Genomic DNA, 27,047 nt, shown 5'->3' with positions numbered 1-27,047 from the left:
TGTGTGGGACAAGATTTTTATTTTCATTACGCCACAGAAAAAAAGGGCGTGATAAACACCAGCCAGTCAGCAATAAAACTCAGGCTGATGCTAACACACACACACACACACACAAAATAAAAACCGTGTTTTTCTGTGCGCACTCATACATTAACTCAGATTTTCAGCTTTTTCCCGCCTCCTTCCTGTTGCGTTTAGACAACCCGTTGTTGTTTCTTTGTCGGATTAGCGAGTGTTTCCTAAGTTTGCTCTTCGCCTCAAATGCCTTTTTCTGTCGTCGATCCAAAACGATCCGCGCCTTCGTTACGTGTGCCTGTGCGTGTGCGCGCGCGCGTTTGCGTGTGCGTGAGGTAAACGAAAAATGAAGACGGAGAGAGGAGGAGAGGAGGGACGAGTGAAAAGGGGGATTTTCGTCTGTCTAATGCAGAGATACCTTCGCTATGACTGAATAAACAGGGCGGTTAAACTCTCTCTGGTGGTCAGACGAGGCAGCCTCGGTCAGTCGTGACGCGCGTTGAAAAGGAGAAGGACAGAGAGAGAGAGAGAGAGAGAGAGGGGGGTTAAAAAGGAGAGAGAAAAAGAGGAGAGATAGAGCGGGGGAGAGCGCGCGCCTCGTGTCAGGTCATATGGAGCCCAACCGCAGCGTTATGTTTTCATAAGGCGGGCGTGAGGATCATACAGGAGGGAGTGCACACGGAGGGGAAGAGTGAGCGCAGCCTAGCGGGCTCCACGTCCCCGACAGACAGACAGGCTGGGTGTGTGTGTGTGTGCTGTATGTAAGAGCGCATGAGTGTGTGTCACCGAGACAGCAGCAGCATGTCGAACCGAAAGCACCGGGACAGCCAGGAGATCTGTGCCCGAAAGGTGCGGGAACTGGCGCACATTGGAGCCAACAAGCAGTGCTTCGAGTGCAGCCAGCCCGGGGTGACTTACATCGACATCACGGTGGGCTGCTTCGTGTGCACGTCATGCTCTGGAATGCTGTGAGTAGCCTCTGCGCTGTCCCCTGCGACTGATTAAGTCTTCTGTGGTGCTCAGTATGAGGCTAACGTTACTGTATGTGGCACTACTCTGTGCTATCCTGAGCCTAGCAGGCACAGTCATACTGTAGGCTGCTGCGAGGTGTGGAGGGAGAGCAGGCTGTATCAGCAGGGCAAGCCCCCCAGCTCTGGACGAGCCTGAAGTCTGTTTGCTTATTCGCCAGCTTCTTGTTCGAATTTTACCGTTCCACCTTAAATGGTGAAGCAGTTCGTCCTGGCGCCTGAGCCGTTAGAAGAACTGCCGCACCATTTTAAGGCGGAACGGGAAAATCCGAACAAGAAGCTGAGTTGAGCGTCGTCAGCTCTCGTGTCTTAGAGACACACACACTGCAGTGTTTACGTCCTCATTCACTTCATAATGACTGAGCTACTCTGTCGTTTTCAGGCGTCGTTTCTTTTCGCCCTGGTAGGTCTAACAGGTTTGCCATCATTATCTTCCTTATAAAGCCCCCCTGCATGACAGTAAGTAAGCTGGCCCAAGCAGCAGATTAAGGGACGCTGACACTTTCTAATATTTCCACCTAGACCAGACTTCAACAAGTCAGCTAACGTTAAGCTACTTCACAAACACAGAACAGCCATAGTTAATCGTTTGCTGCCCTCTTTACTTGGCTCTGCATTTTCTGCACACGTTTCTGTACTTAATTTTTTCAGACCCCCACATTTGCCTCCACCTTCACCCTCACTTGCACCACCTTACCGTTTTTATTTTTCAGTAGCCTGATATTAAACGGCACATCCACATGTTATTCAGCTCTGTTGGTTTAGCTCAGTGCATCTTCACTGCTGTGTGTTTTTTCATCCTATCAATCCTTTTTCAGGAGGGGGCTCAACCCGCCCCACAGAGTCAAGTCCATCTCCATGACAACCTTCTCCCAACAGGAAGTGGAGTTTTTGCAAAACCATGGCAACGAGGTGAGTGACGGACAGGAGAGCAAATGATGCTTCATGAGCGGGAGCCGCTTATTAGTCTCTAATGGGGTCATTAGAAGTGCACAAACTACAGCTGATAGTAAACCACATGTGCACTAAGTACATCATGTCTATGTGGAATGAGAGAAATGAAGTTTTTAGATTTTTTTAGTGTTATTCCTGCAAAATTAAAAATATGCATAGCAAAACATGATGTGATATTCTTTCAGTTTTGTTGATTCCTTCAAAGATTCATGGAATATGTTTCATTTACAAGGAAAGAAACATAATATATTCTGATATTTTGAAACATCCTGCACGAGCTATTAGTGGTCTTTATGCTATTAGTGTTTTTCCCCTGAGGTCCACTTAAGACGTTTGTGTGCTTCTGTGTGTGTTCTGAAAACACAGCGTCCTTTCTGTACAATGGGAGCAGGTATTCCACATTTGTCTTGTGTTTTATATTTTTCTCTGGGGTCCATGTATGATGTTTAGTATGATTTCGTGAGTTTATGTACCCAAAAAGGTTGTAACTCTTTTGTATGAAACCATTTTCCAGCTTGTCATTATCCCTTACAATTAAACAGTCTGATTTTGTACAGTACCTTTAAGACTTACTGTATGCAAATGACCCTCTGATTCTGATAGCCTGCCATGTTTTTATATGAGGATACATGTAAATGCGTAGTTTTTTTTCGTGACAGCATAAAAACAATGAACAGAAAACAGATCACTTAGTTGTCATGTATGGGTCACGTGGACTGAGGAGTTGTGAAGCTTTCACTGTTTCTCTGCTACAGCTAACTACTTCATTTAAAGCGAATGAGATCATTTGATTTTCAGTGATATTGGGCCCTTTAACAAAAAAAGCAACACACAACTGAATTATGCAGTCTATTATGATACTCTTTGGTTTGACTCTTTTGACCCACTGCTTAAACATTTAAACATGAGTTATACTCCAGTGGTTCTCTCAACAAGACCCAGCTGGTCAGAGCACCTTCAGTATGTGGAAAAAATCAGGCAATGGAATGTGAGACAGGTTGCAAATATTAGTTTGTAAGATATCCATACCTAAGAGTGAACATAGTAAGCCTCTGTTTCCTCTTTGTGAGCAGTAAGACTAGGCATAGAAAGTTTGTTTTTGTGGAATGTGGTAGTTCTTTGCCCTGTGTGAATGTGTATAGGCCATTTGAAGCTAAATCGGCCTCTGTAGTGCATAAATATTGAATGGGAGTGCAAGTGCTGACTTCTGAAGTATCTGTGAAGAGCCTCAAATTCTTTCAAGCCTACACACACTTGCACCACCATTCATTGACACATACACAGACACTCACACACAACACCACATACACCACATATATCAGCACTAAAAGCCTCTTATGCATTACAGTAATAGTCTCCTGTGATTGATTTGTTGGTGGGAGCTCTATCTTGTGTAACAGTCCTAAAAGACTGGTCTCAAAACTCTGAGTCATTCTTACTCCTCCTCCTGCACAAAGGGCTGCTTGGCTGTAGCAGATATGTACTGTAGATATGAATGGTAACAACAAGATGATGGAAATAAATTGGGATTGCATAGCTGAGATGTCACTAATATCATATTAGATGAATCATAGTATATTTGTGTGTGCATGTCTGCAGAGTTGCTGGTGGTGTATTATTTGCTGTTCAGTCCAGTGCCTGGACTTTGTTTTTAATTTGTGCCATCTAGTATGCAGGTCACTGTCCTTTGACGTAACATAACAGAAGACCTGGCTTGTCCTGAATGGAAGGCTGTAAACGCACTGTTCTGGTTTGTTGTGGCTGCAGGTTGGAAAGAGGACTTGGCTCTGTACTTTTGACAGAAAGACTGACGGCTGTTTTGACACACGTGACTCACAGAAGTTTAAAGAATTTCTTCAGGACAAGTATGAGAGGAAGAAATGGTGAGTTTGATCAGTTCTAATGTTAAAGTTTACATAGACAATATTTTAGTTCACTAGCCCTGCATTGTGGTGTAGATTTCAATCATGACTTCATCTATCCATCCACCCATTTATCCATTCCTATGTCCATCTACAAATTCATTCATCCCTTAATTAATCCATTCACCCAACCATCTTTCTGTCTATCCATCTGTCTGTCCATCCATTCATCCATCCATTCCTTGATCAGTCTATCCATCCATCCATTCCTTTACGCTTTCCTCAGTCCATCCATCTATCCATCTCTCTGTTCATCCATCCATCCATCTCTCCAGGAACAGCCCATTACTCAGCATTAACATTAGTATATCAATTTTTAAATTTCACCTCAAATTCACCTGTAGGTGTTAAAAGTGTGTGTATGTGGTTTTGTTGATGTCTTGTTTAGTGCATCAAGTATTGAGTCTTGCAAGTTGACTTCTTATTCATATTGTTATATCATTATTTATAACACGTAACACTGACTGTATTTAGGTTCAGCAGAACAGCTGTTTGGGACATTGCAGTTGCTTTTTAAATGTGTTCTATAAGTAAAACATGCTTACATTGTAACTATGAAAATAAGGCAACTGTTTTCTCCCTTGATTCAAGTCGAACCTGAAAATCTATTTTTACTTATCAGTATTTGGAAACATCCAATAGCGTGAATGGTTGCTGGTCAGCTATATCCTTGTAGTATTTGCTGTGATATGGTGTTTTTATCTGTTTGTGATATGTTATTTTGATCGATTTTCTAGGCATTTTTCTAAGAGCAAAGCCAGGAGGGATGTGGAGGGTCCATGGAGTCCAGGAGTTCAGCCTATACCTGCTCCCCATGGTCCCGCTCAGAGCCAGCCTCCGCCTGGACACCCCCTAAACCCAACCGCTCGCCCTACACGCACCCTGGTGAGATGGAGATAAACAGATAAAAACAAAACAAAACAAGAAGAGTATGTTGAAGGAGGAATGAAATGATAAAGATATACAAGCAGATATAGGAATACAATTTATCATTTTAGAAATTTAGAATGAATAAAATATATAGTGGCTAAGGAACAGTATAGGGAGTGCAAGACTAGTTTAACTGTCAGGCTAGTAGCTTATGTGTGAGTGTTTTTAAAATACTAGTGCAGCGAATGTTTACATAAAATATCAGTTTAACTTACAAACTTGCCATGAATCTGTGTGTATCTATCTGCAGTCCCAGTCTCAGATGTCAACATGGGATAGAGCTCCAGCTGTGTCTCCAGCTGATGTTCGTACGGAGGTGTTCACAGCTCGGCCCACTCGGTCTCAGAGCTTCAGAGACCCCCCTGTGAAAGGCATTGTTCAAACTTTCGTCTCACATTCTAAATGCAAAAAAAAATTTGAAAAGGGACTATTTTGCGAAATGTTGGTAATATACTGCAACATATAAATGGAATTTACTCTACTATATTATCAATGCATCATATGTTTTATGGGATGTTTATGTTTTCTTGTTTAGTAGATATTCTCTTTAGTGTGATGATTCACTGTATATTGATTCTGACCTACCCCTCTGCCATTACGTTTCTCTCAATGTTTCTCTCTTGCTCTCTCTCTCTCTCTCTCTCTCTCTCAGATTCTTTGTTAAGTGGGATGGAAAGGCAGAGGCCAGGCACGATTTCTCCAGCGATGGGCCCCCAGAGTCGCCTTCCCTCTTTCCCTGCCCTTCCACGTCCTTCAGGTATACACATGTGCACAAGCTCAAGCATGCATACATGCACTGAAGCAGACACTTGTGGAATAGTTTAGTAGTAAAGGAATAGTTTGACAAAAAATGAAATGTACACAATTTCCCCCTTACTCCAAATTTAATTAGTCAACTAAGACATATTTGGTGATTGAGTTTTGCTTCTTTAGTTTTGGAGCTACGAAACTAATATGGCTATTAAGTAAAGAAGGCTTATACCCCACAAATTAGTGCTGAGGACACAGGATGCCTGAATCATTGCTCACTTGCCTTAAACTGCATTGAGCTGTTAAGTTATCCTTGTGTAAACAATATGAATTCCATGCTGGTCTGGTGCTGCTTTACCTGGTCACTCAACGTGGTCATGTTATCTGACCAGCGTATCAGCATCCAAAACAAAACATGTACTGGCTTCCATTGCTGCTGAACAGTATACCAGCATCCAAAACACAACACATCTTCACTGTCAGAACCTTGTATGTTCATGTTTTTTTTTCATATTTTGCATAAAGCTGCCATTGCACTCTGTCAAATTTTTTAGACGAGCAGACCAACAGAAACAGGTCCAAAATGACTTGTAACAAATCTAATGGATTGACTTACATTGAAAGCTCTATTTAGAAGTTTCTTTTTTTGGTGATACAAAGTTTTATTTTTATATAAAAATAGATAAAAGTGTTGCTAAAAGAGTAGCAGTAGTGATCTTGATGGCTGAATTTTGCACAACGGTGGGGTCTAATTTTCCATTCCTTGCGAGTCACATAAGTTCAAGTTTAAAATTAAAGAAGCAGACATTGAACAACAGTCATGTCTTAGAACGGGTTATGGGGAAAACCTTTATTATGTATGAAATTTCTAAGCTTTTTGTTCCTTTTGTTTTTACTTATTTCACCCTTCTTAGCAAGTAGCACTTTCAAAAACAGCTTCACGCTAGGTAAGCTACCAAAGCTAATAGCTTGTGTGCATGTGCATGCACTGCCATTTCATTTATCTGCCTGACCACCGGGTGATTTGAAGCTTGTGGGCTCAGGGAATTAAAAAGTTGGAAAATGCTGTGTGTATGAGAGAGAGCGATCATCTGTGCAGTGTTTATTTTTGATAATTATATGCATGTTTGCTTCAGAATGGTTTAGCATGGCTTTGCTTGCGATTGGCAGGGAAGCCGTCAGCGAATCGCTCCTTATCGGTTCTTCTAGGCTAACTGTCACACTTAGTCACAGCACGCTGTGTATGTGTGGAAATGTACCCATGTTCATCCCAGTGCGTGGACAGAAATGGTGAGCGTGTGAAGTGTTAGCGATATGTGAATCAATATCTAAATGCCAGCCGTGGTGCACTCAGTGATGGAATGCTATTGAGCCTGGCTCTGCGCTGCCTCCAACCTGAGACTTCAAAGCTATGCCTCACAGCGTCAACAGGTCAAGGAGAGACGCTCTGTTCTCTGATAATGAAAAATAGAAAAAAGCTTTAAAGCCCAGATATATTTAGGACATGGCCCTGTACTGCTCTGTGCTGGTCACTGATGTGCACACCTTGCCTACTGAAGAAGAGAATGTTCCAGAGAATGCTGGGGCAGAACTGTTTGGAATTTTAGGAATTTTCTTATGATTAATGATCTTGATTTTGCTGCAGTTTCTCAGGCCAACACATTGTTATAGTATGCCTACACTCATAGCTGTCCCAGCCACAAATGTGTTTGTGAGCTGCAGCTGGAATGTGGGCTGAAAAAGAATAATGCTATAAAAAAAATTTATGACAGTATAAATGTAGTGCTTCAGTGTTTCACTGGCACTGAACCAATATGAAGATTTCATAATTGAAAAGCTTGAAAGCTGGAACAACATGCTAATATATAGATAATTATTAATAACGGCTATGAAATTTCAATGTAAACTTTATGTTTTTTTTCCTTTTGCATGCATTCACATTCCTTTTGCCTGCATTCGCAGAGTTGCCTTGTGAGAAATGGCACGAGTGGGTGTCATTCTGGGGTGCGAGCTGTCACACTAAGTAAAAGCCATCTGAAATGTGGCAGTATTTTTCTGTCTTGCAGGAGCCATAAAAAATAAAACTGCATTTCCTTTGCCATTTCACATGTATGTTACTTGCCAGTGTATCTAGTTTTCAAGAAATTGTGAAATGTGAAATCCCTTTTTTAAATGGCAAGCGATTTGACAGACTTTTAGGATCTGTTCTCTCTCATTCAGCCTTCATACTTTTACAATTACAGTTACCTTTCCACATATAGACGTCTCTGCCAGACAGGACATTGTAAAACAGCAATGTAATATCACTTACATGAAACATTGATCTTCTGTGTTAGTGACAGATTCAGTAGACTCTTTCAGTAATGTTAGCTCTCTGTGAGCTATTTAGATCAAATTCTGTCCTTACTAGAGTTTGGTATATAGCTAAGCTAACAGGCTCCAATAACTGTAAACAGGAACATTTCTACTGTAAGATTCAAAGTAGATAATATGTTACTTTAATGTCTGTTACAAGCTTCAAATGTCTGTGTTTAATCTAGGAAGCTGCTATGAAATGCAAAAATTAAACTTGCTACTAACATAACATTGAAATTCTCAATATAGAAATTAGCACTATGTTAATGGTGGCAAAACGAGTAAATAAAAGCTAATTACAAAGCAAATTACAAGGTTTCTGCAATAAACACTGATGTGTAATGACGTGCTTGGCAGGCACATGTCCATAATTTAGTGACTAGATCTGGATCTCTGCGTAAAGCAGAGCTTAAAAAGTTGAACAGGGGTGGACTCACTACAACTATGCTGTGGTTAGCTATAGCCATTGTGACCACACCCCTTACTCTGCCCCTTTTACTGAGACACCCAATGAAAGCACTGCATGGTGATTAGGATACAAAATAAACACCCAGAAAAAAAACCTTTTCTTCACAGTAAAGTAAACAGCAAGGTTAAGCACATCATACAAAGACTGAATTCAGGTGTTATATTGTTTTATACACTTCATGGTTATCTTTCAACAAGCATAGAGAACTTTAATTAAGATATTAATAAATAATCAAATAAAATAGTAAAATATAGCTCCTCTAATTTGAGTTGAATGTTGTCGCCAGTAAGGCTTTGTTCCGTCTGGTGGTCTGGTCTTAGACATACTGACTATTGAACGGTAAAATGCATGTGATTTTAAATAATCAACTCAAATAATACATTATCATTTATGGATCATTTATCTATAAATCATTTATTAACTTTTCATAACTGAATAACAGCTCAGCCCTAGACAACATCTATGGTGGGACTGGATTTGATGTCTGATTGACCTCATCTTTCTGGTTTAGGTCGCACAGTATCCTCAGGAGGTGGAGCTCCATTCAGGGCCTTCCCTAAGTCTTTGAGCTTGGATTTTGGGGGTCTCGGTCCCTCACACAGTGCCCAAACTCCTCCTGCCCCACCCCCTGTCTCTCAGGATAGGTATGCTGCCGTGTCTCAGCTGGACAAGGTCTTTGCTGACAATACGCCTGCTACAGGTAAAAAATGACCACTGGTTGTGATTTTTCTTTATTTGCTCCATTAGTTCTTAAGCAGCTGATTTTTGATGACAGTCTGTTAATGATGATGCAGAATGAAACGCTGATGTGTGTCTGTGCAGTTACCTCCACAGCTCCCTCTTGTGGCCCTCCACAGTACAACACCCTGTTTGGAAACAGGCTCTCTTCTAGTTCCACACCTGCAAGGTGAGATGCTCTAGGCCTACTCCAGATTACAGGGCTGGATTAGTTAGACCAAATAAATGTCTTAACAAATAACTTATCAGACTCATAAGATTATTTCCACATGTATAACTAAAACTACAGACATGTCCATGTTAAGGTCATCGACAACCCTTTTTTCCCTTTGGTAGCTCCCCAGGTGTTCCAGAAGCCACATCTGCTCCTCAGACATTTGCAAGTAAGTGAGTTATGTACATGTACAGTAATACAGCCTAACAGGTCTTGTTTTTGGTTTTAGCCCTTTAGTTAATGCCAACATTCCTGAAGGTCCAATGCATTGCATGATGCAGCATTTTACCTTGACAGCTGTTTCATCATTTAATTATCAAGCTTATTATGAATTGAATTAGAAAAATAACTGTAATTTGTAGTGCTATGATCTTATGCCATGAGGATTTGTAGTTTCACATCGTGTTGCTGCGTACTGTAAATGACTTTCTATTGTGTTCAATTATTCAACCCCTGCAAAAATCTGAAGACTTACCTCATAAAAACATCTTTTGAGGCATCCTAAAATGTTTACATTTAGAGCTTCCCATATTTCTCTGCAGTGTGTTTGGTAAATGTGTGGATGTTTCACCATAACCTGAGTCTTCAAAAGGGGAATTCCACTAATTTTTCAAAATCTGTGCATTACTCGGTTGTTAAAATTGTTAAGAGTGGATTCATGTGAAATGATTAATGTTCTAATATTCTCAGTTTTTATATGTAAAGTAGATCATGAAAAAGGAAAAAGGGTTCTCTTTATGCACTATTTTGCTTTACAAATCTCTTAATTATTTTTTTAAATGATGTTTTAGAGCATAATCTTATATCAAAACTATTGTAAAACAGTGTTCAGGCATCAGACAGCATATTTGTAACCATATCCTGTAATAGCTTTCTGTGTGGTAGCATTTCGATTCATTAAACACTTCAGATGTCTGGTTCCTATCACCACCACTGTGAACAGTTCTGGCTGAGTAAGTTTCCGAAGAATTGAGCATTTTGCATCAAACTACTCTGAATGACATTGCTTATACTTTTTAAATTTTGTATAATTTTAACTATACAAAACATATTAATTAATTCATTGAAACCCCTCACCTCCTGTCTGACACTGTTTGAATTAATCTCTGTCGTTCTCTCATCTCCTTCTCCAGATTTCCCAAATCCATTCGCCTCTACAGCCAGCAGCTCCCAGCCTGCCCTGTCCCCCAGCAACCCCTTCAACAGCACAGCCACAGGTGAGCCTTATTTGGTCAGGACTCCAGATGATTAAAGTTGTTCTCCAAATGTTGTAGTGGTCTGAATTCATTCCACAATGTCTGTGGTTTGATGCGAACAAACACACACATACACATACAAACTGGTGTCTAGTGTGTGCGCTCTGCGTCAAATGGCTGTTCCCTAATCCCAGACTAAGACAAATTATGGGGTAGAAAGTGACTCAAGTACAAAATGTCCACTGTCTTTATACTTTATACTTTATAGCCCAGGCTTAATTTGACTTACAGTCAAGCATATTGGAACTCACATGTGATATGTTAGCCCCATCTCGTGGAATCTTCAAAAGTGCGTGTTCCTGTTAAATCACATGTGCCAGTACAAACAGTGAGGTCACTTTGCCATTACTAGTGGTTTTCTGTGATTTAGTGCAGGGTACACTGTTGGATTTAAAGGAAACAAGACACCTTGTCTTAAACTCAAAAGGCATATATCATGCTCTCACGTATGTGATGAGAAGAAGCAGCCTTTGTGTGCAGCTTGTATGTCTCAAGTTCCTGATCCAAACTGATCCAAGATCAGCTTCTACCATTCCATATAATCTTAGTCATGAGGAAACGAGAGCCAAAAACTGATTAGCGTTCTCATGCTGTGAAATCCGATACATGCAGCTCTAGCATGCAGGAGGCCAGTGGTCCAAAGCCCGGCACGGACGAATGTGGTGTGTAAAATCCATGAGCTCCAGGGGTGCTCTGGTATGTGGCCAAGCCAGTGGTTAAGATATACTGAATGATGAAATCTGGCAGCTGTGATATCTGAAGTCAAGGCCACTTTGTTAACAGCAGACAACTCTGCTGAATCTTGACTGCGCTAAAAGCCCATTGTACATGCATGTCTTAGCCCTGATCTGCTGAGAAAATCTGCACCTGTTTGTTACATAATGAAGTCATTGTAATGTAAGTACATTATTATTGGTGACACGTCAGATATAGTGGTACTTCTGCAAATAAAGGTAGTCACTCTAAGAGTAAAATGCATGTGGTGATTGAAGTATTTGATTCAAATTCCTTGTAAATTCCGTGTGTGATTGACAGGTGACTGCAGTACGCTCGTCTCACCCTCTCCCTCAGCTGTCTTCCCCCACTCAGCCTCCTTCCCAGCTCCCAGCACCCAGAATGCTGTTCCACACGAGCCAGCCAATAACCAGGAAGCAAACGGTGAGTGCAAGCCTTCTGTTTCATAAAGAAAGACTTTGGCCAAAATTCAGTCATTTAGTCACAGTAAGCTAAGAAATATTTGGTGTCTGACATTTGTTGGACTGCAAAGCTAATGTAGCTAAAAAGTAATGGAAGCTTGTACCCAACTCTGTCATTTAGCATCATGCAGTGGCAGAAAAATGCTCTTACTTATTTTTCTAATGCTAAGTCTAAATATCCTATAAATACCAAATACATACATTTACACTGCTAAGCTAGCAGTGGCATTAGTTATTAGCACAAGTGAAGGTCCATTGGTGCCGATCTCTATTACTAAGCAAATTTGAATATCCCTTGTTAATATTCTTAGCTGGCCTACCATCCTGCTGCCACACATTTTACTTTTAGTGTCCTTTTCTCATCAGTTGAGCTGCTTTCATCCTCCCTTGCATGTTTTTTACTTTTATAAATGGCCATTCTCTTATCTATTAAACTCTTTTTGTGCTCTTTTTCATTTTGTTTATTGTAATTTAAAGCTGATGACTCAAATACAGGGAGTTAAACCAAGGTTTAAGTGATTAAGAGACCCTTGTCTTCAGCGCTTCTGATTTGTAATGTAACCTTTCTTGGCCTGGTTATGATGTCATGTTTGACCGCAAGTACTACATATTCAAACATTCATAAGGCTGTACATTAACACTTGAGAGAATTCTGTTGAGAAAATGTTATATATTGTACTGCTGTTATCTGCTTATTTATTTTGGTCATGTCTGTGGGCCCCCTGAAGGGTGGGGCCTGGGCAACACCCCCCTGGCTCTGCCTTTAGCATCATGCATACTACTAAGTCATCACACACGTTTCATACTGTAGCAAGTCATTAAGTAATCTGAAATAGACTTGCTTATGACTCTGGAAAGGACAAACACTGGAAGAAACACATTGTAGCTCTTCTGCAAAACGTTTGGGATAATGGGGAAATTGTGTAAATTAGATGTTTTGCTTTACCCATGATAAATGCCTCAGAAGAAGTGGAGAGGAATAATATGTAATTTGACCAAGAATATCCCTGGGCAAATGACATGTTTTGTTAATTTTCTAAGTGAAAATAAGTTAACATGCCATATACAGGGAACAAGCTTAATTATGCCAATTTATGCAAATTTTAGTGCACATTTATTCCTTTTTTATCTGCTGAGTTTAACATATTTGGGGTGAAACATTGAACATAAACTGTACTACAGGCCATGTTTAATGTTTTTTGTTCAAATTCAGCAAAAACACTGAAATTGTATGTTAAAATGAGCAGACGTGCAGAGAATGTGGACTTATTTTCACTTTGAAAATCAATGAAATGTAATTTGACCGGGCGACAAAACTTTTACATACAACTGTACAGCTCTAGGATAACTTACTCATTTATTCATTCGTTCATCTGCTTGTTACCTCCCCTAACCTGGGTGGGTGAGGGCTACTTCTGATGCCTTTGTTAGAAATTATAAATAAAACTGCTAAATGATGTTGGACGATGTGAGTGATAATATTTCGCTTTGTAGGTTTCACTTCCTTCCCTGTCCCAGAGGCCACCTCCAAAGTCCAGCGATCCATGTCTGTCAACCCATTTACTGTGAGTAGCCCTCCTCTCTGCTGCCTAGTAATATATGAATGCATGATCCATTTCCTTCTAGTCCTCTCCTACACATGTAATGTAATTAGTTCAATTTGGACAAGATTTAGTGTACATGCACAACTTAGTTTAGACCTTAGTTTACTTTGCATACCATAATTAGATTTCATAACCAGGTTAAAGGAATAGAATTAGGCTAAAAATATACTCTTATTTCCATGAATTTCCATGAGTGGATCATTTGCGAGTGTACTTAAGTAAGAGTGCCCTTGTCTGTAAGTGAGTGTGTGTGTGTGTGTGTGTGTGTGTGTGTGTGTGTGTGTGTGTGTGTGTGTGTGTGTGTGTGTGTGTGTGTGTGTGTGTGCATAAGTGTGTAGTTCACTGCTGTTCTCTCCATTTGCCCTCTCAGGGGAATGTTTACCCTACCAGAGGAGCGTCACTGAACCCTTTCATCTGATCCCAGCGCCCCACGGCCAGAGAGAGAGCGAGAGACTGAGAGAGACAGACAGGCAGAGAATGTGTGTGTATATAAGAGAGAAAGACAGAAAGCTCTTTAGAGCTGGTGCCATTTCCATGCCTCCAGAGATTTCCCTCCTTCAGATAAGGGGGGAAATACACATGCCTGCCCATTTTACTGAGTGTTGGTTAATGTGTGCGTGTATTAGAGTGTATTACTTTTGTCTGTGGTCTTACTTGTGTGTGTATGAGTATATGTGTGCACCCTTTGGCACCACATGCTGTAAGTCAAAGCTTTGTGTAGGCGTGTGTGTGTGTGTGTGTGTGTGTGTGTGTGTGTGTGTGTGTCTGTGTGTGTGTGTGTTCATTCATTTAAATGTATCTGCGTGTGTGTTCTTGCCATACGTCTGATGTGTTTGATAATAAAAAGCATCTCATGGTGCAATAGCAAGAAGGCCATTACAGACACACATACAGCTGCTTTGACCTCCTACTTCTGCCCTCTCAGTAAAACGTGTGTAGCCTTTAGCTCTAGGCTTTATAGAATAAAAGAGGGCAGCAGGTGACTTAAGCTTAAAATATTCTTAATATGAGCTGTGCATTTTTCCTTAGCTCCAATTTGATAGCCTTCTATTCTCCAATTTAAAGCATGTTAATAGGAGAGTGCTAAACAAGGCTTTAGGCTTTCTTATGTATTTGTGTATGTATGCAAGGCCTTTTTGTATTTATTTTAACATCAGTATTTTTTATTTTATGGTTAATTTTTAGGCCTCTTTTTTGTACGTGTCGTCAGACTGCATGCGCTTTGTGAGCGGAAAGCTGTTGAATGTACAGCAAAGTTCATTGATTTCAAAAAGTGTTATTTGTGTTACTCATGTTTATAATATTCAGGACCAAATATTGTCAGGTTTCATTATACATGATTTTTTTTCCTGTCTCTTAGACTGATTTGTTTAGAATGTTCTTGTATGAGAAGTATCCTTATGCATAAAACTGCTCTTCATATTTGTTTTGTGTCAGTGTGTACCTAATGGTGTATTGTACATTATGGAAACAAAGCATCACCTTGAATTTGCTGCTTCAGGATTTTCATGCAGTATATATTTTTAAAAATAGCATTGGCATTTATATTTTTTAATCTGTGGAAAATCATCATTGCATTATGAATGTATTTGCACTTCTTTTAGGGCTTTAAACTGGAAATTAAAAAGAAAGCTATTACTTTCACCTTCAATGTGACCTAGCCCAATTATTATTTCAGGATGATTGCAGCTCCCTCAAAATAGCCAGCAGAAACGACAGCGTGTAGTGGCTCGAAAGCTCCAGCAGATGTCGCAAAGTAACTGAGCCAAAACAGGAGCCAATGAGAAACGAGACTGAAGCTCACATCGTAGTTGTACCTCAATCAAAAAGGGAGTGATATGTAGGGCTATATTGCGGTTTTCCTCTTAATATGCCGTGCTTTCGTCATAATGTTTGGTTGCTGTGCAACCGTTATTAACAATGCCCCGTCACTACGCGACCATTACATTGATGTCATTTGTGAACATTCCAGCACTTTTTGCCTTTAGTAGCACTAATTCTATGGCAGTTGTACAGTCGAGGCAGCGCGTCAGACGTACGGCTACTAAAGGGAAAGTTTGCTTAAAAGGCAACGGCGTGGACAGTGCAGCAGTGAATGAAATCTGACTCTGCTCAGCAGCCTCGTGCTCTTTACCTCCCCCCTCTTGCTCTATACCTCCTCTCCCCTACTCTCTCTCTCCTCTCTCGCGACCCCCCCCCTTCTCTTTTACACATTGTAAGTACGGAGGGGCACTGAGTGACAGACGGGCCCCCACAGTAGCTCTGTCTGTGGGCCAGGCTAAAGGCTTTAGAGGCGGAGAGCAGTCCCACACTCCGTCCTACTGTACAGTAATGAGATTGAAGTGCTCCGCTTTGTAAACAGGCTGAGCCTGGACGCACTTTTGTCGTAGACGGCGCCTCGTGTGTGTGTGTGCTCGTCTGAACGGAGAGGGTCACCACCGATTTAGCTCGGACAGGCGCCGTTTCGAGCTAATGACATTATTTTTGGCAAGAAGGAGGAAAAGAACTGCGCGCGCCTGTCCCGCTTTCTTACTCTCTCTCTCTCTCTCTCTCTCTCTCTCTCTCTCTCTCGCTCTCGCTCACACCAGCGACTTTTCTGACGGAAGAGCGAGAGAGAGAGAGAGAGAGAGAGAGAGGGGGGAGTAACGAGTAAGCCTCGCTCGCTCACTCGCTCTCAGCCGCTGGCGTGCCTGGGCTGAAACTTTGCGCTGGAGAGCATGGAGTCGCAGGGCTGCGAGACTCCGAGCTGCGAGGACGTGCGGAAGAGCGGCTACCTCCGCAAGCACAAGTCCATGCACCGGCGCTACTTCGTGCTGCGCGCGGCGTCCGAGCGCGGCCCCGCGCGCCTCGAGTACTACGAGAGCGAGAAGAAATTCCGCGGCAAGGCGCCCGTGCCCAAGCGGGCCGTGGCGCTCGAGACGTGTCTCAACATCAACAAGCGCGCCGACGCCAAGAACAAGCACCTGATCGTGCTGTACACGCGCGCCGAGAGCTTCGCCGTTGCCGCCGAGAACGAAGCCGACCAGGACGAGTGGTTCCAGGCGATGGTGGAGCTCCAGTGCAAAAGTGAGTGAGTCCCGTCCGATTCAGCACGCGCACACAAACACACACACACACACCCGCAGGCACGGCTGCTTCGCGCTGGCCGTGTGCTCTCGCTCGTGCACGTGGGGCTCCACTCGTTAAATGCAGTGTTAACGTGGCAAGTCGTGACTGCCGCCTTTACTTTTTACAGCTCGCAGCTGAAATGCCGCTTTAGAGACACACACGCGAGGGTGACGGGTAGGTGTTGGAGAGCTGTGCTGCAGGCTGGGAAGCATGTGCTTGGACGTTAGTGCAGACCAGGTCTGGTAAATCAGAGCGCCGTAGTCACTTCTGAGCTGCTAATGTGCAGAGATGGGTGATAACTTCATCCATTTACTCAGTGACAGCCTTAAGAAGCGACTCTTTTAAGGTAATAGATGTGTGGACTCAAATGTCCTTGCAGAAATAGTTCTTTGCATGGTTACGTGTATCTTTAAAAACCATTGTATGTGGTTCTTTAAAGAGCCTTTTAAATAATGGTTCTAGGTTATAGATCACCAAAAAGGTGTATAATGGAACCTTTACTTGGGGGGTCTTTTAAAGAATGGCTTTCAAGTACTTCTACTCGTGGAAATGCGTTTTCACTCAATTGCATTTTCCTCGTTAGGATTTAACTGCTAGTAATTTCATTTTGCTGCACTGATGACAGCATCTGTACTGCCTTTCAGCTTTATCAGCTTTATCATTTTATTGTAGACCGAAAACAGAAGAACAGAGCCTGGTAAATCTTTAGTTTGAATGTTGATAGATGCTGAATGTACTAAGACAGACCCCCTTCAGGTCTGTAAAACCTGTTATTTTTGTACTTCTACTTTTTGTAGAATTGCTTTTACGTTAGTCATTATTGCTTTGAAGTAACACTGCTTTTACTTGAGTATGGGTTTAGGCTGCTCCAGCCTCCTCTGCTAATTACAGTATTGGTTTATGGTCTTTGCTCATTTTTGCCCTTAACATCCTCCTCCTGTAAATGCATATGTGGAATCTGAATTGTTGTTGTGAGAGTGAATGGGCATGCTGGGACCTTAGGAGAAGTTAGCCAAACTACTTGGAAAACCTGTGTTCAAGTTGTTGTGCGGCTCTTTCTTATCCACACTGCCATGCTGAGGTCGTGGCTTATCGCCCAGCTTCACTGGGGCTTATTCGCTCACAGTTAACCATATCTCTAGAGCTTAAAAAGCTTAAGGGAAATGAAAAACAAGGCATTTCCGTGTGTGTTTTTGAAGACCCCAGCCTCAGCTGTGTGAGGAGAGCCAGGCTAGTTTCTTTCGCATAGACCACAGACAGTGTTGCCGCTTAAGCTTGCATTTTTCCTCCTGGGCTTTGTGCTGTCCTACTGCTGATCCGTGCACAAGTGTGCAGATGATTTCACATAAAAAGAAGAAATAAAGCACAAAATGAACAGAGCAATTTGTGTGCAAAAAGTGTTTTTTTTTGTCTGCGGAGGATGAATGCAAAGGCTTGTGCACTTGTGGCAGATGCCCTGGATCATTTTTATATCCTTATTCTGAGTATAAAAGGTAGTCCCTTTAGCCAGGTATCCTTCTGACTCTAAAGTGCAACAGTTTATAGAGCAAATCCCCTTCTTGCACATATCAAAAGACCCCTGACTTCATAGCCATCATCTGTTTTGTAATGGGACTGGACCTGACGCTAGCATAGAGTAAACAGAAGTGAAAAGGTCAGTGACCGTGACTTTGTGCAGCAATCAACCAATCTGCTGCCAGCCTGTGCCTCGGCCTCAGGAGATACTACTGATGAACCATGTGACACTGTCTTGGCGAATGAAAGTGCTAGGTCAAGGTGCTATTAGCTGGCGTGTTATTATGTAAGGAAGAGTTAATGAGAGTGTGTGTCCTGACTGCGTCTACAAGCCCTTGTTTAAAGAGAACTACAGTGTATCGCATTGAACGGCACACTGAAGAAAGCACTGCATAGAATTTTTTCGATTACAGTGTTTGTCATGCCGTTTCCACAGGAATAACATATAGTACATGAAGACTGCTTTGTCCTTCAGTTTACTTAATTTTGGCAGTAATTGTGTTGGTAAAATATTGCGTTCTTGTGGAAATCATGTACACGTTTGAGTTAAGTGAATTCAGCGCATTGCATTTTTGATGCATAATTAATGGAGATGAGCTTTCAGCCTCTGTCTTTTAAGGCATAACAGAGTGAAAAACAGCGAAAGACATATGGATAGAGAAGGAAAAGGAGAAGGCTTGTTGGGAGGGGTGGAAGGAGAGAAGGAGATCCTGCAGTTGTCGGCCATAAACCATGATCCGCATGGCTAGTAAAACAAACCCAACACTCCACTGACTGGCTCAAATGTTTTGACATCTGTCGTAATCACCTTTTAGGTCTACCTACCCAAAGGTCATCTCTTCTTCTTCGTCGTCCCAGTAACTGCTTCATCTTGGGTGGAAATGAATGAAGTTGATGGTCAGGCCTTGGGATTTGCCCCTGAAACCTTACCATATGGGTAGAACGATACAGAGAATGTAATATTTAATTTGATACAGTACAGTGGTGTCTCAACACAATACATTTTTTAATACAGCAAAAATAAAGAGTTACTATTGATGTATTAATGCACCATGCACACAGCTTACATGCATATGCACTAGGAGCACTGCAATGCATATTTTCATATTTTATGTTTGTATCTGTTTTTCAGTTCTGAGGTCAAGGTTCAGTTGTGTACGTTAAAGACTGTTAAAAATGATTCTATGCTACATTGGTTTGACTCAGATAAATAAAAGTTCTTGAACAGAACTTTTTTAGGGTCTACCATATTGCCTTGTAACGAAGTAAACCCCAAAAATCAAAACCCGTAAAATGTATAATTGATAAACATCTCAGTCATTTGAAAGTGGGTGCAGGCATACCATAAATCCTGCTTTTCCTGCCCACTTTGCTTTAAATGATGCACCCATTGACAGTATAGTTGATGAATGAGAGTCTGAGGGGTATATTGGTGATACTGTTATAAATTTCAACTCACCATTTCAAATTCAATTTTTCAATACATGTTGAAATCGTTACACCCTTATAATTGATCGATTTGTTCATTCATACGTTACTTCATTCATTCAGACCAAACAAATGAATGAATGAATTCTTTTCTGTTTTTCATTTACTTGCAAATCTGAACGTATATCCTGCTCACCCTGTGTTTGTTGTTCATGTATGTTAGTTCATTTACTTGCAAGCTTGGATGAAGAACGTATCTCCCCCTCACCCCAAACCAACAAAAACTCCACAAACTGTTGACTTTGTTCCAATTATGCCCGTTTGGTTTCAGAATTGAAAGCCAGCATTGAGATTTTCATTCAGTAACCAATGTTTGTGGTGTAATCGGAGCCTTTGGTATGTGCTGTACTGTTACGGGTGAAAGTATTCGCACCCCTTGCACCCAGAGAAGGAACGCTGAATTATGGGTAGGGGGTGAGGCGGTGGACATGGACAAATATTTTCCCATTGACGAGGTTTCTGGAGCCCTTGCATATTTTCTTCTGCCCATTACTGCTGTAGCCACAGTTTGAATATGGAGACCACAGTTAGTCATTGGAGGCTTTTTACTGTGGAAAAGTTTTGGAAATAGAGGGACGTTTTGAACCAGCATGTTTGAACAATGCTGAACAATTTATTTCAGAGACCCAAGTGTTGACAGACACGCACGCAATCACACACACACACACGCTCACAGAGAAGGTCCTGGGAAGCTCACCTGTACAGACCGAAGGCCTGGTGGAGAACATGCAGAGCAGTGTGGATATTTTGGTGCTTTCTATTTGTTCAGCTGTGAGACAGGAGGAGATATTATGCCAGAAGAACAGCTTTATACACCAACCATCTCGTCCACATGCAGTTAGACGGTACGGACCGCATGTTTTAGTCTGCCTGTGTTCTACAAGCTTTTCCAATAGTCATGAAATAGTTTTCTGTTCAGTGTTTTGCATATATCCAGTTGTAAAAACAACTAATTTCCCAAATGGTATCTGAAGGAGAAAGTAAAACGTAACTTTATATTCGTTAATGTATCTTAAAGTGAATCAAAATAGTCCTTTTTACCTTGTTAGTTCATGCCCCTGGTGATATTAGGCAAAAATCATTATATCATACCATTCATACCTTTTAAAAGACAAATTGTCTTGTTTTCCTGTAATCCTTTATCAGAGTGTTGTGACTTTTGAGTCTTCTGAGTTATGATTACATGGCTGTGCACCAGTGGGCTAAGAAAGATAATATTAATCAATAATATCATGCATCACTTTTCCATCCCACCACCCCTACATATCATCAAGCAAAACTCAGAGACTTTCCCTGATGCCATGTTTTGTTTTGTTTATTGTTGTCAGCAGTTTTTTTTGTCATATTGTCAAAGCAAGAACAAATATACAAATAAGAGGGCAACAGACAATCAGGACAAAATAAGGGGTAAAATATTACAGTAAAAAAAAAGTAATGAAGTGCGTTCGTCACCAAGAGGTTTTTATATTTCAGTTAATGTGCCGCATTAAGTCCAGTATATGTAATGCAAAAACAGTTGCAGCCTATGCTTGGTTGAGTCATGCTTTTGTACACTCAGGGTTCACACATTTAAGTAAATTTAAATTCTACTGGTCCATTCACAGTGAAATGTTGACACAGTGTAACACCCTTAACATTCATGGACCTCCAGACATCTATTATTATAACTTAATAATAATTAATACATTTTGGATGTCTGGGAACGTTAATGATATAATAAAATTAAAAACAAGAAATGTTTTTTTGATGACTACGGCAGTGTGTATCAAATTAAGTCTTCAGAGTACAGAACAGCGGCAAGCATTGAAAGTTAGGAGTGAATGGTGATCATGAATGTGTTCTCTTTTCCCATGTCTGCAGATCAGGTGCTGAAAATTGACTTTGGTAAGTGACAGCTAAGCGTCAGGGAGTTTGTTTACATTACACAGCACTACCACATTGCCACTACCATCTCAAGGTGTGTGTGTGTGTGTGTTAAATGAGAGAGGAATCCGAGTCAGTGGCTGTGGTTTAAAGGTTAAACTCTTTTAATCCTTGCTCATCTCCTTAATGTGCTGGTAATTATTGTCTGTGTGAGGTTTTATTTTTTTCTTTTTTTGGCCTTCTCTGTCCCACCCACACACACCCACACACACACACACATGCGCGCGCACTGAGCTGACGGCAGGCCGAGCCGGTGCTATTTTAAATACTGGCTAAATCCAGCATAATAAACCGGATCACAGAAGCTTGCGTCTGCTACATGGCTATTTGCTATAGTTTGACCCCAGGCAGCACCACATTACAGCACAGCTTGTCCTCAAACACAACTAAAACACAGCCAGTTCCCACTGGATGACCTTGTTTTGGCTCACCGTCCAAAGCTTAGAATAGACATGTGCTTGTCTTTAACAAAAGAGTAAGGCTGTCGTTGTGTCTAGTGCTACTGCATGCTTTGTAATTACGTAAGTTGATGTCATTGTGTAGTAGCATACTTACTCAGGATAATGATGTTTGTTTCACACTATCAGCGTATTAAATCCACAGCTATTTACTTACGCTGCACTTACACGGAATCGGGCCTGCATGCATTAAAGCACACCCGTATTCACAAGACACAGTCACACTTGTGTTCACGTGAGAACACACACATTCACTCACACACATACTCACACTAAAGCTGACCTCATTCTCTCATTCTGTCCCCGCCAGAAATTTCCCACTTTAATTGGCTGAATTACGAGAGAGACTTTTATTTTTCAGCTGGTCCATAACAGCCACTGAGGAGAGGGAGGTCACAGGGTTCCTTTGATCACAACCCGTAAGATATTTCCCCGCTTGCCAGCACTGTCCAGGAAGACCATTTTGAGGTAGAAAAGAAATGAATAGCTGCTGTTTTAAGACAGGCAGCAGTCAGTCTTTTGTCGAGGCACCACTTAAGGCCAGTGCAGTTCTGGGAAATGAGTGTGCCACACCAGACACTGCAAAGTTTTGAGATTAAATATGTTTGACGTTCTTTATTGCTGGAGCAAAAACAACCCATGTTCAGGAGAATGTGCAGTGCCGTTCTCTCATTGGCTCTCAAAATTTGTGGTTTGCCAAACGATGTGCAGCATCTAAATTATGTACAATTGTTTGCTGTACAGGCTAATTGCATAAATTAAGCTGTAGACCCAAAACATACAAAAACACGTGCAGCACATGGACGCACGTGTATATGGATTTCTCAGACATGCATTGCACATCAAAAAACCTAGCTTTTCAGAATGTTTTTATAACAAATAGGAAGGTTTGTCACTTTGCAATAATTTTGCATTTTAAAGGCTTAACCAGGGGTCTTCTGAGTAAGTTTTGGCCTCACAAAACCCCACAAATGCACTTAATTCCTTTTATGACGGCAGTTAACAATGTCCACCATTAACCCAGGGTTAGATACTCAAGATAGGATTAAAAGGGGATTCCACTGATATTTCAGTATTTTTGCAGAATTCAGTGTATGAACAACTGGTCAAAAACAGGTTAAACTAAGCTAAAAGTTAGCTGGATAAGCAAGAAATCCTGCTTTGTGACACAGACTCCCAGATTACAGGATAAATCACTAGATCACTGCAAATATTTCTGGTAATATTTGATAGTATCTTTCTCCATGTATTTATACTCATATTCTCTTGTTGTGTTAAATATGTTTCATCCACATTTTGGGCAAAATATGTTCAGTATGTGCTTTTAACAATAGTTTGGAAAAGAAAACTCTCCAATCATTATTTAGGTTCAATCTGTTTTTCATACCAAGGAAGACACTTTGATGAACATGAAGCTGTTGCAATATACATTATAAATATACAGTAACAAATGTTCTACATTAGCACAACCTCTGCAGTGGGGTTTTACTTACTTAACTGAAATGTAAGAGTACGTAAACAATAAAAAACTAAACTATTCAAAACAAGGCAAAGGGTCTCTAAACTTTTGACAGCCAATCTGCATTTACAAAAGAACAGCTATAATTTTGAGGCCCCTTACATTTTAGTCACTTCCTCCTCTTGCACATTGGTTTCGAAACTCCTGCCTGGACGTTATGATGCTATCTTGCAGAAATATGCATATACAGAGGGTAAAAAATATTCACACATCACATGCTGTACATGGCAAGAATGATTTGTTTGTGAGGCAGTGTTTCACTGGAAGTCATGTGTATATGCATAATGTAAATATCGTAGAGCACTATCAGCATATTAAGAGGATGAACAGGATTTAAGAGTTTAACCTTTAAACATCGGCAGCTGACCAGACCAGGACATCCAAACACACACACACACACAAACACACACACACACACACACACACACACACACACACACACACAAACATACACACAGCTTCACATGGTGGTGTTGTGATCAGCAGGAGCTGAACTCTCACACTCTCACAGCTCTGACACTCTAGCACTCTTTTAGCACTACTTTTAGCACTACTTTTATCTGTTAAATTTACATTAAATGGAAACTTACCTTTAACTTTAACTCAGTCATCCGAAACACTGGACACTATACAACACAGTAGTTAAACATTAAGGCAATGGAGTAGTAAAATGGCATAATATCTAAGAACTGCCATAAAGAAGATGGAATATTGTTTTTTTGCAGTAATTAATGGATTACTCTTGTTTTGGCAAATCAACAGTACAAAAATGCACAGCAAACACAATAAAAAAGTGCAATAAGAGAACAAAGTGAAAACAAGTAGAAGCCTTTGAATTTAAACAGAGACTATGTGTCAGGCTTATATAGAAGCCATACAAAGGGGCTGTTGGTGTCCTGGTGAAGACAGGTACTATCACTTTGCCATAGAATGGGTGATGTCCTCTTAATCCTTGTCAGGGAAACTGACACCTGAGTTTGTAGTCATGCAGTTTTCAAATCAAAAGACCTGTGATTTATTTATATCCTTCTTTATGTAACAAGTTTTAAAAGTGGAAATTTAACCTAATACCTTGTGCAGAGCTTGTGAAATGGCAGTCTGGAACATGATATTCAGCATTCAAGCCTCAATTAAAAAAAAAATGGATATGTTGGTCTTCTTGATGAAAAAAAGGCCTGGTAATAAATTTATAGAAAATAATTATATTTAAAGGGCCCATATCATTGTAAAAAGCTATTCCACAGCCCAGTGCATACAATGCAAATACAGAAACCAAGCTGCAGAAGGTTCAGGTCCTGCAGCGCAAAGACCAGATTGATTAATAGTTTTATACCTCAAGCAATAAGACTCCTTAATAGCTCTCCCATGCCCCCACTACCCCTTCACTAAACATACCTTCGATATAAGTGTCACTTATTCCATTACAATTTATGTGCCTTATTAACTTATGAACTTATGAAATTATTTATTACAGATATGTCTATTTATTAACTAATTATTGTTCTTAATTGTGGAGATGCCATGATGTCTGGTTGTTTTTATAACAATGACAATAAAGACCTTTAAACTTTTTTGATGTCACTTAAACCAACCCATTTACATATATTTGTACATTCAGCCTACAGCAGTTTAGCACCACCCATTCACCCTGAAGTTTGTGTGCGTTTCAGCCTGGAGAGATGTTTTGAATGAGACACAGTATAGGCCAGCCAATCAGAACAGAGCTGATTTACTTATCAGTTTTACCTTAAAATCCTGGGCTTATTGCACACTAAGGCTTATTATTCAGTATCTACAAGGATTCAATGCAAATGAGCTGCAACTATACACTAAATGCTTTTGTGAGGATTTGATGCTATTTACTCAAAAGGGCATTAGTGAATTCAGGAACTGATCAAAAACATCGTAAAGGTATTGGATCTATCTATCTATCTATCTGTCTGTCTGTCTGTCTGTCTGTCTGTCTGTCTGTCTGTCTGTCTGTCTGTCTGTCTGTCTGTCTGTCTGTCTGTTTTTCTCTGCTCTGCACTCTCTTATTCTGCTTCTCTGTCACTTTTTTCATATTTTTGTGACTCACTTTATTCTTTTTCTCTTTGCCTGTCTTTCTGCTTCTCTCTGTCTTTCTCTCCTTTGCTGTTTTCCTCTCTCTCTATTTATCTCTGTCTCTCTGTCACTCTCTTTTCCATCCCTTCATTTTGTTCTATTCTGTCTCTATCAATATCTCACTCTTCCTTTTGCAACTCTGATCATGTTGCTTAACTTCTCTATTTCTGTTACTGTCCTATTCAGTCAGTTCTCCACCCTCCTCACCCCTCAACTTCCAGACAAATCGCTTCCGAGAGACTCTTAACTAAAGATTAGGTCTCCCCTTACACACACACACACACACACAGATACACACGCACACACACACACACACACACACACACACACACACACACACACACACTATCTATCTATTTATTATTGGCAGTCCTTTTCTATGGAGACTACAAAAGCTATGTGTGTGTAGCCGAACACCTCTGTAAGTAATGGGTGCACCTTAAAGTAGCTCAGTCCACTACTTATAAGGAGTGTCCAGATATATTTGGATATGAAGTGTATGTTGTTCCTTCCCAATTACACACAATAACACATACATAATAACTAATATAATATGTAAATAAGAATAAGTTTGAAATGATTGCATTGATTTGAAATTAATGCAAATGTTAAGTCTAATACTTTAAGGTTGGCTTATTCTTGCTAGTACGCATTCACAGTTACAGGAATTGTAGAGGAATGTCCTGCTCCCAGAAGCAGTGCTGATCATGTGAGACTTTCACAGATTCTGATACTGATTACTGCTCGACCAACAGGTACATCTACCTCTTCTACATCAGCCTGTAGGACAGAGTGTGGTTAATCCAGCATCCTGACTACAGTCACTATCACACTGGCATTATAGTGCTGTGGGTGTCCCTAGAGAATGTGTGTGTTTGTGTGTGTGTGTGTCTGGATGTATTTAGCCCATTGTGGTGAGCAAATATCTCCAGCATGATCCCCAGGAAAACAAGAACATTTTGATGAAGTTGGCTATTTGGCTAGTCCCCACAAAGAAATAGGTCTCCTTTCCAAAAATGCTGTTTTTTTTGAAGGACTACAATAGACAAAATGATGTTGCAGATCCAGTACTGAGAATTGATATCAGATAAATATCAGCAGCAAATGTAGGATCGGATATCTGAGGGAAAAAAGTTTGAATCTGATCCAGTCTTACAGCAGATCTAGCCTAAAATAGCACTTACCACTGATTTCTTCCTGCAGGGTGCAGTTAAGAGTGTTTGAGTAGTTTGAACATGATAGCCTACTGTTAGATGATCATTTTAAGTTAAATGCTTCCATTAAAATTGCTCATGTTAAAGCTTAATAGTATTTAAAGAATAAACATCAGCCCAGTGTCATTATTGGCCTCGGTTCTTCCTAAATTGATCTCAGTATCGGAAAAGAAGTGGCACTGTGCTATTTCTAGCCAAAAGATTTCTATTTGGTTACTGAGGTTGATATTAGGACTCAGGGTTGTTGTAAGCAGAGCATTCTTCAGCTACAGCAGTACACTAGTCAAT

At 40.7% G+C, this 27,047-nt stretch overlaps 2 protein-coding genes across 3 annotated transcripts in view; both read left to right on the top strand.

The window, feature by feature from the left end:
* The first annotated feature begins 132 nt into the window (after positions 1-132).
* On the top strand, positions 133-15,075 carry agfg2 (ArfGAP with FG repeats 2). 2 transcript variants are annotated; one of them, XM_017723059.2, is made up of 14 exons: positions 134-983; positions 1,862-1,955; positions 3,765-3,880; positions 4,657-4,804; positions 5,100-5,220; positions 5,502-5,606; positions 6,514-6,546; positions 8,935-9,123; positions 9,246-9,330; positions 9,498-9,544; positions 10,509-10,592; positions 11,667-11,789; positions 13,322-13,392; positions 13,802-15,075. In XM_017723059.2, exons 1-14 carry the CDS (start codon positions 787-789, stop codon positions 13,847-13,849), a joined length of 1,461 nt encoding a protein of 486 aa, XP_017578548.1. In that variant the 5' UTR covers positions 134-786; the 3' UTR covers positions 13,850-15,075. The 2 variants fall into 2 exon arrangements, with proteins under 2 accessions (XP_037391416.1, XP_017578548.1); XM_037535519.1 differs by lacking the exon at positions 6,514-6,546 and having other exon boundaries at positions 133-983.
* Positions 15,076-15,228: 153 nt separating this feature from the next.
* Positions 15,229-27,047, top strand: part of si:ch73-335l21.1 (insulin receptor substrate 1-B) — a 61,162-nt gene continuing 49,343 nt past the window's right edge. Inside the window, exon 1 of the mRNA XM_017723057.2 lies at positions 15,229-16,497. Within this exon, the coding sequence (XP_017578546.1) occupies positions 16,149-16,497 (349 nt within the window). The 5' untranslated portion in view covers positions 15,229-16,148. The remainder of the gene's footprint in view (positions 16,498-27,047) is intronic.

This window comes from Pygocentrus nattereri, chromosome 2 (genome assembly GCF_015220715.1).
Source record: "Pygocentrus nattereri isolate fPygNat1 chromosome 2, fPygNat1.pri, whole genome shotgun sequence".
Classification (NCBI taxonomy): Eukaryota; Metazoa; Chordata; class Actinopteri; order Characiformes; family Serrasalmidae; genus Pygocentrus; species Pygocentrus nattereri.
The sequence above is the reverse complement of the archived record's forward strand: the minus strand, read 5'-3'. Positions and strand labels throughout refer to the sequence as shown.

What these genes read in the sequence shown, in the direction of transcription:
- agfg2 (XM_017723059.2), top strand. Translation starts at nt 787, where the DNA reads ATGAGTGTGTGTCACCGAGACAGCAGCAGCATGTCGAACCGAAAGCAC. An exon ending in TGACAATACGCCTGCTACAG is followed by an intron (nt 9,124 to 9,245) that starts GTAAAAAATGAC and finishes GTGTCTGTGCAG; the next exon opens with TTACCTCCACAGCTCCCTCT. An exon ending in TGTCTGTCAACCCATTTACT is followed by an intron (nt 13,393 to 13,801) that starts GTGAGTAGCCCT and finishes TTGCCCTCTCAG; the next exon opens with GGGAATGTTTACCCTACCAG.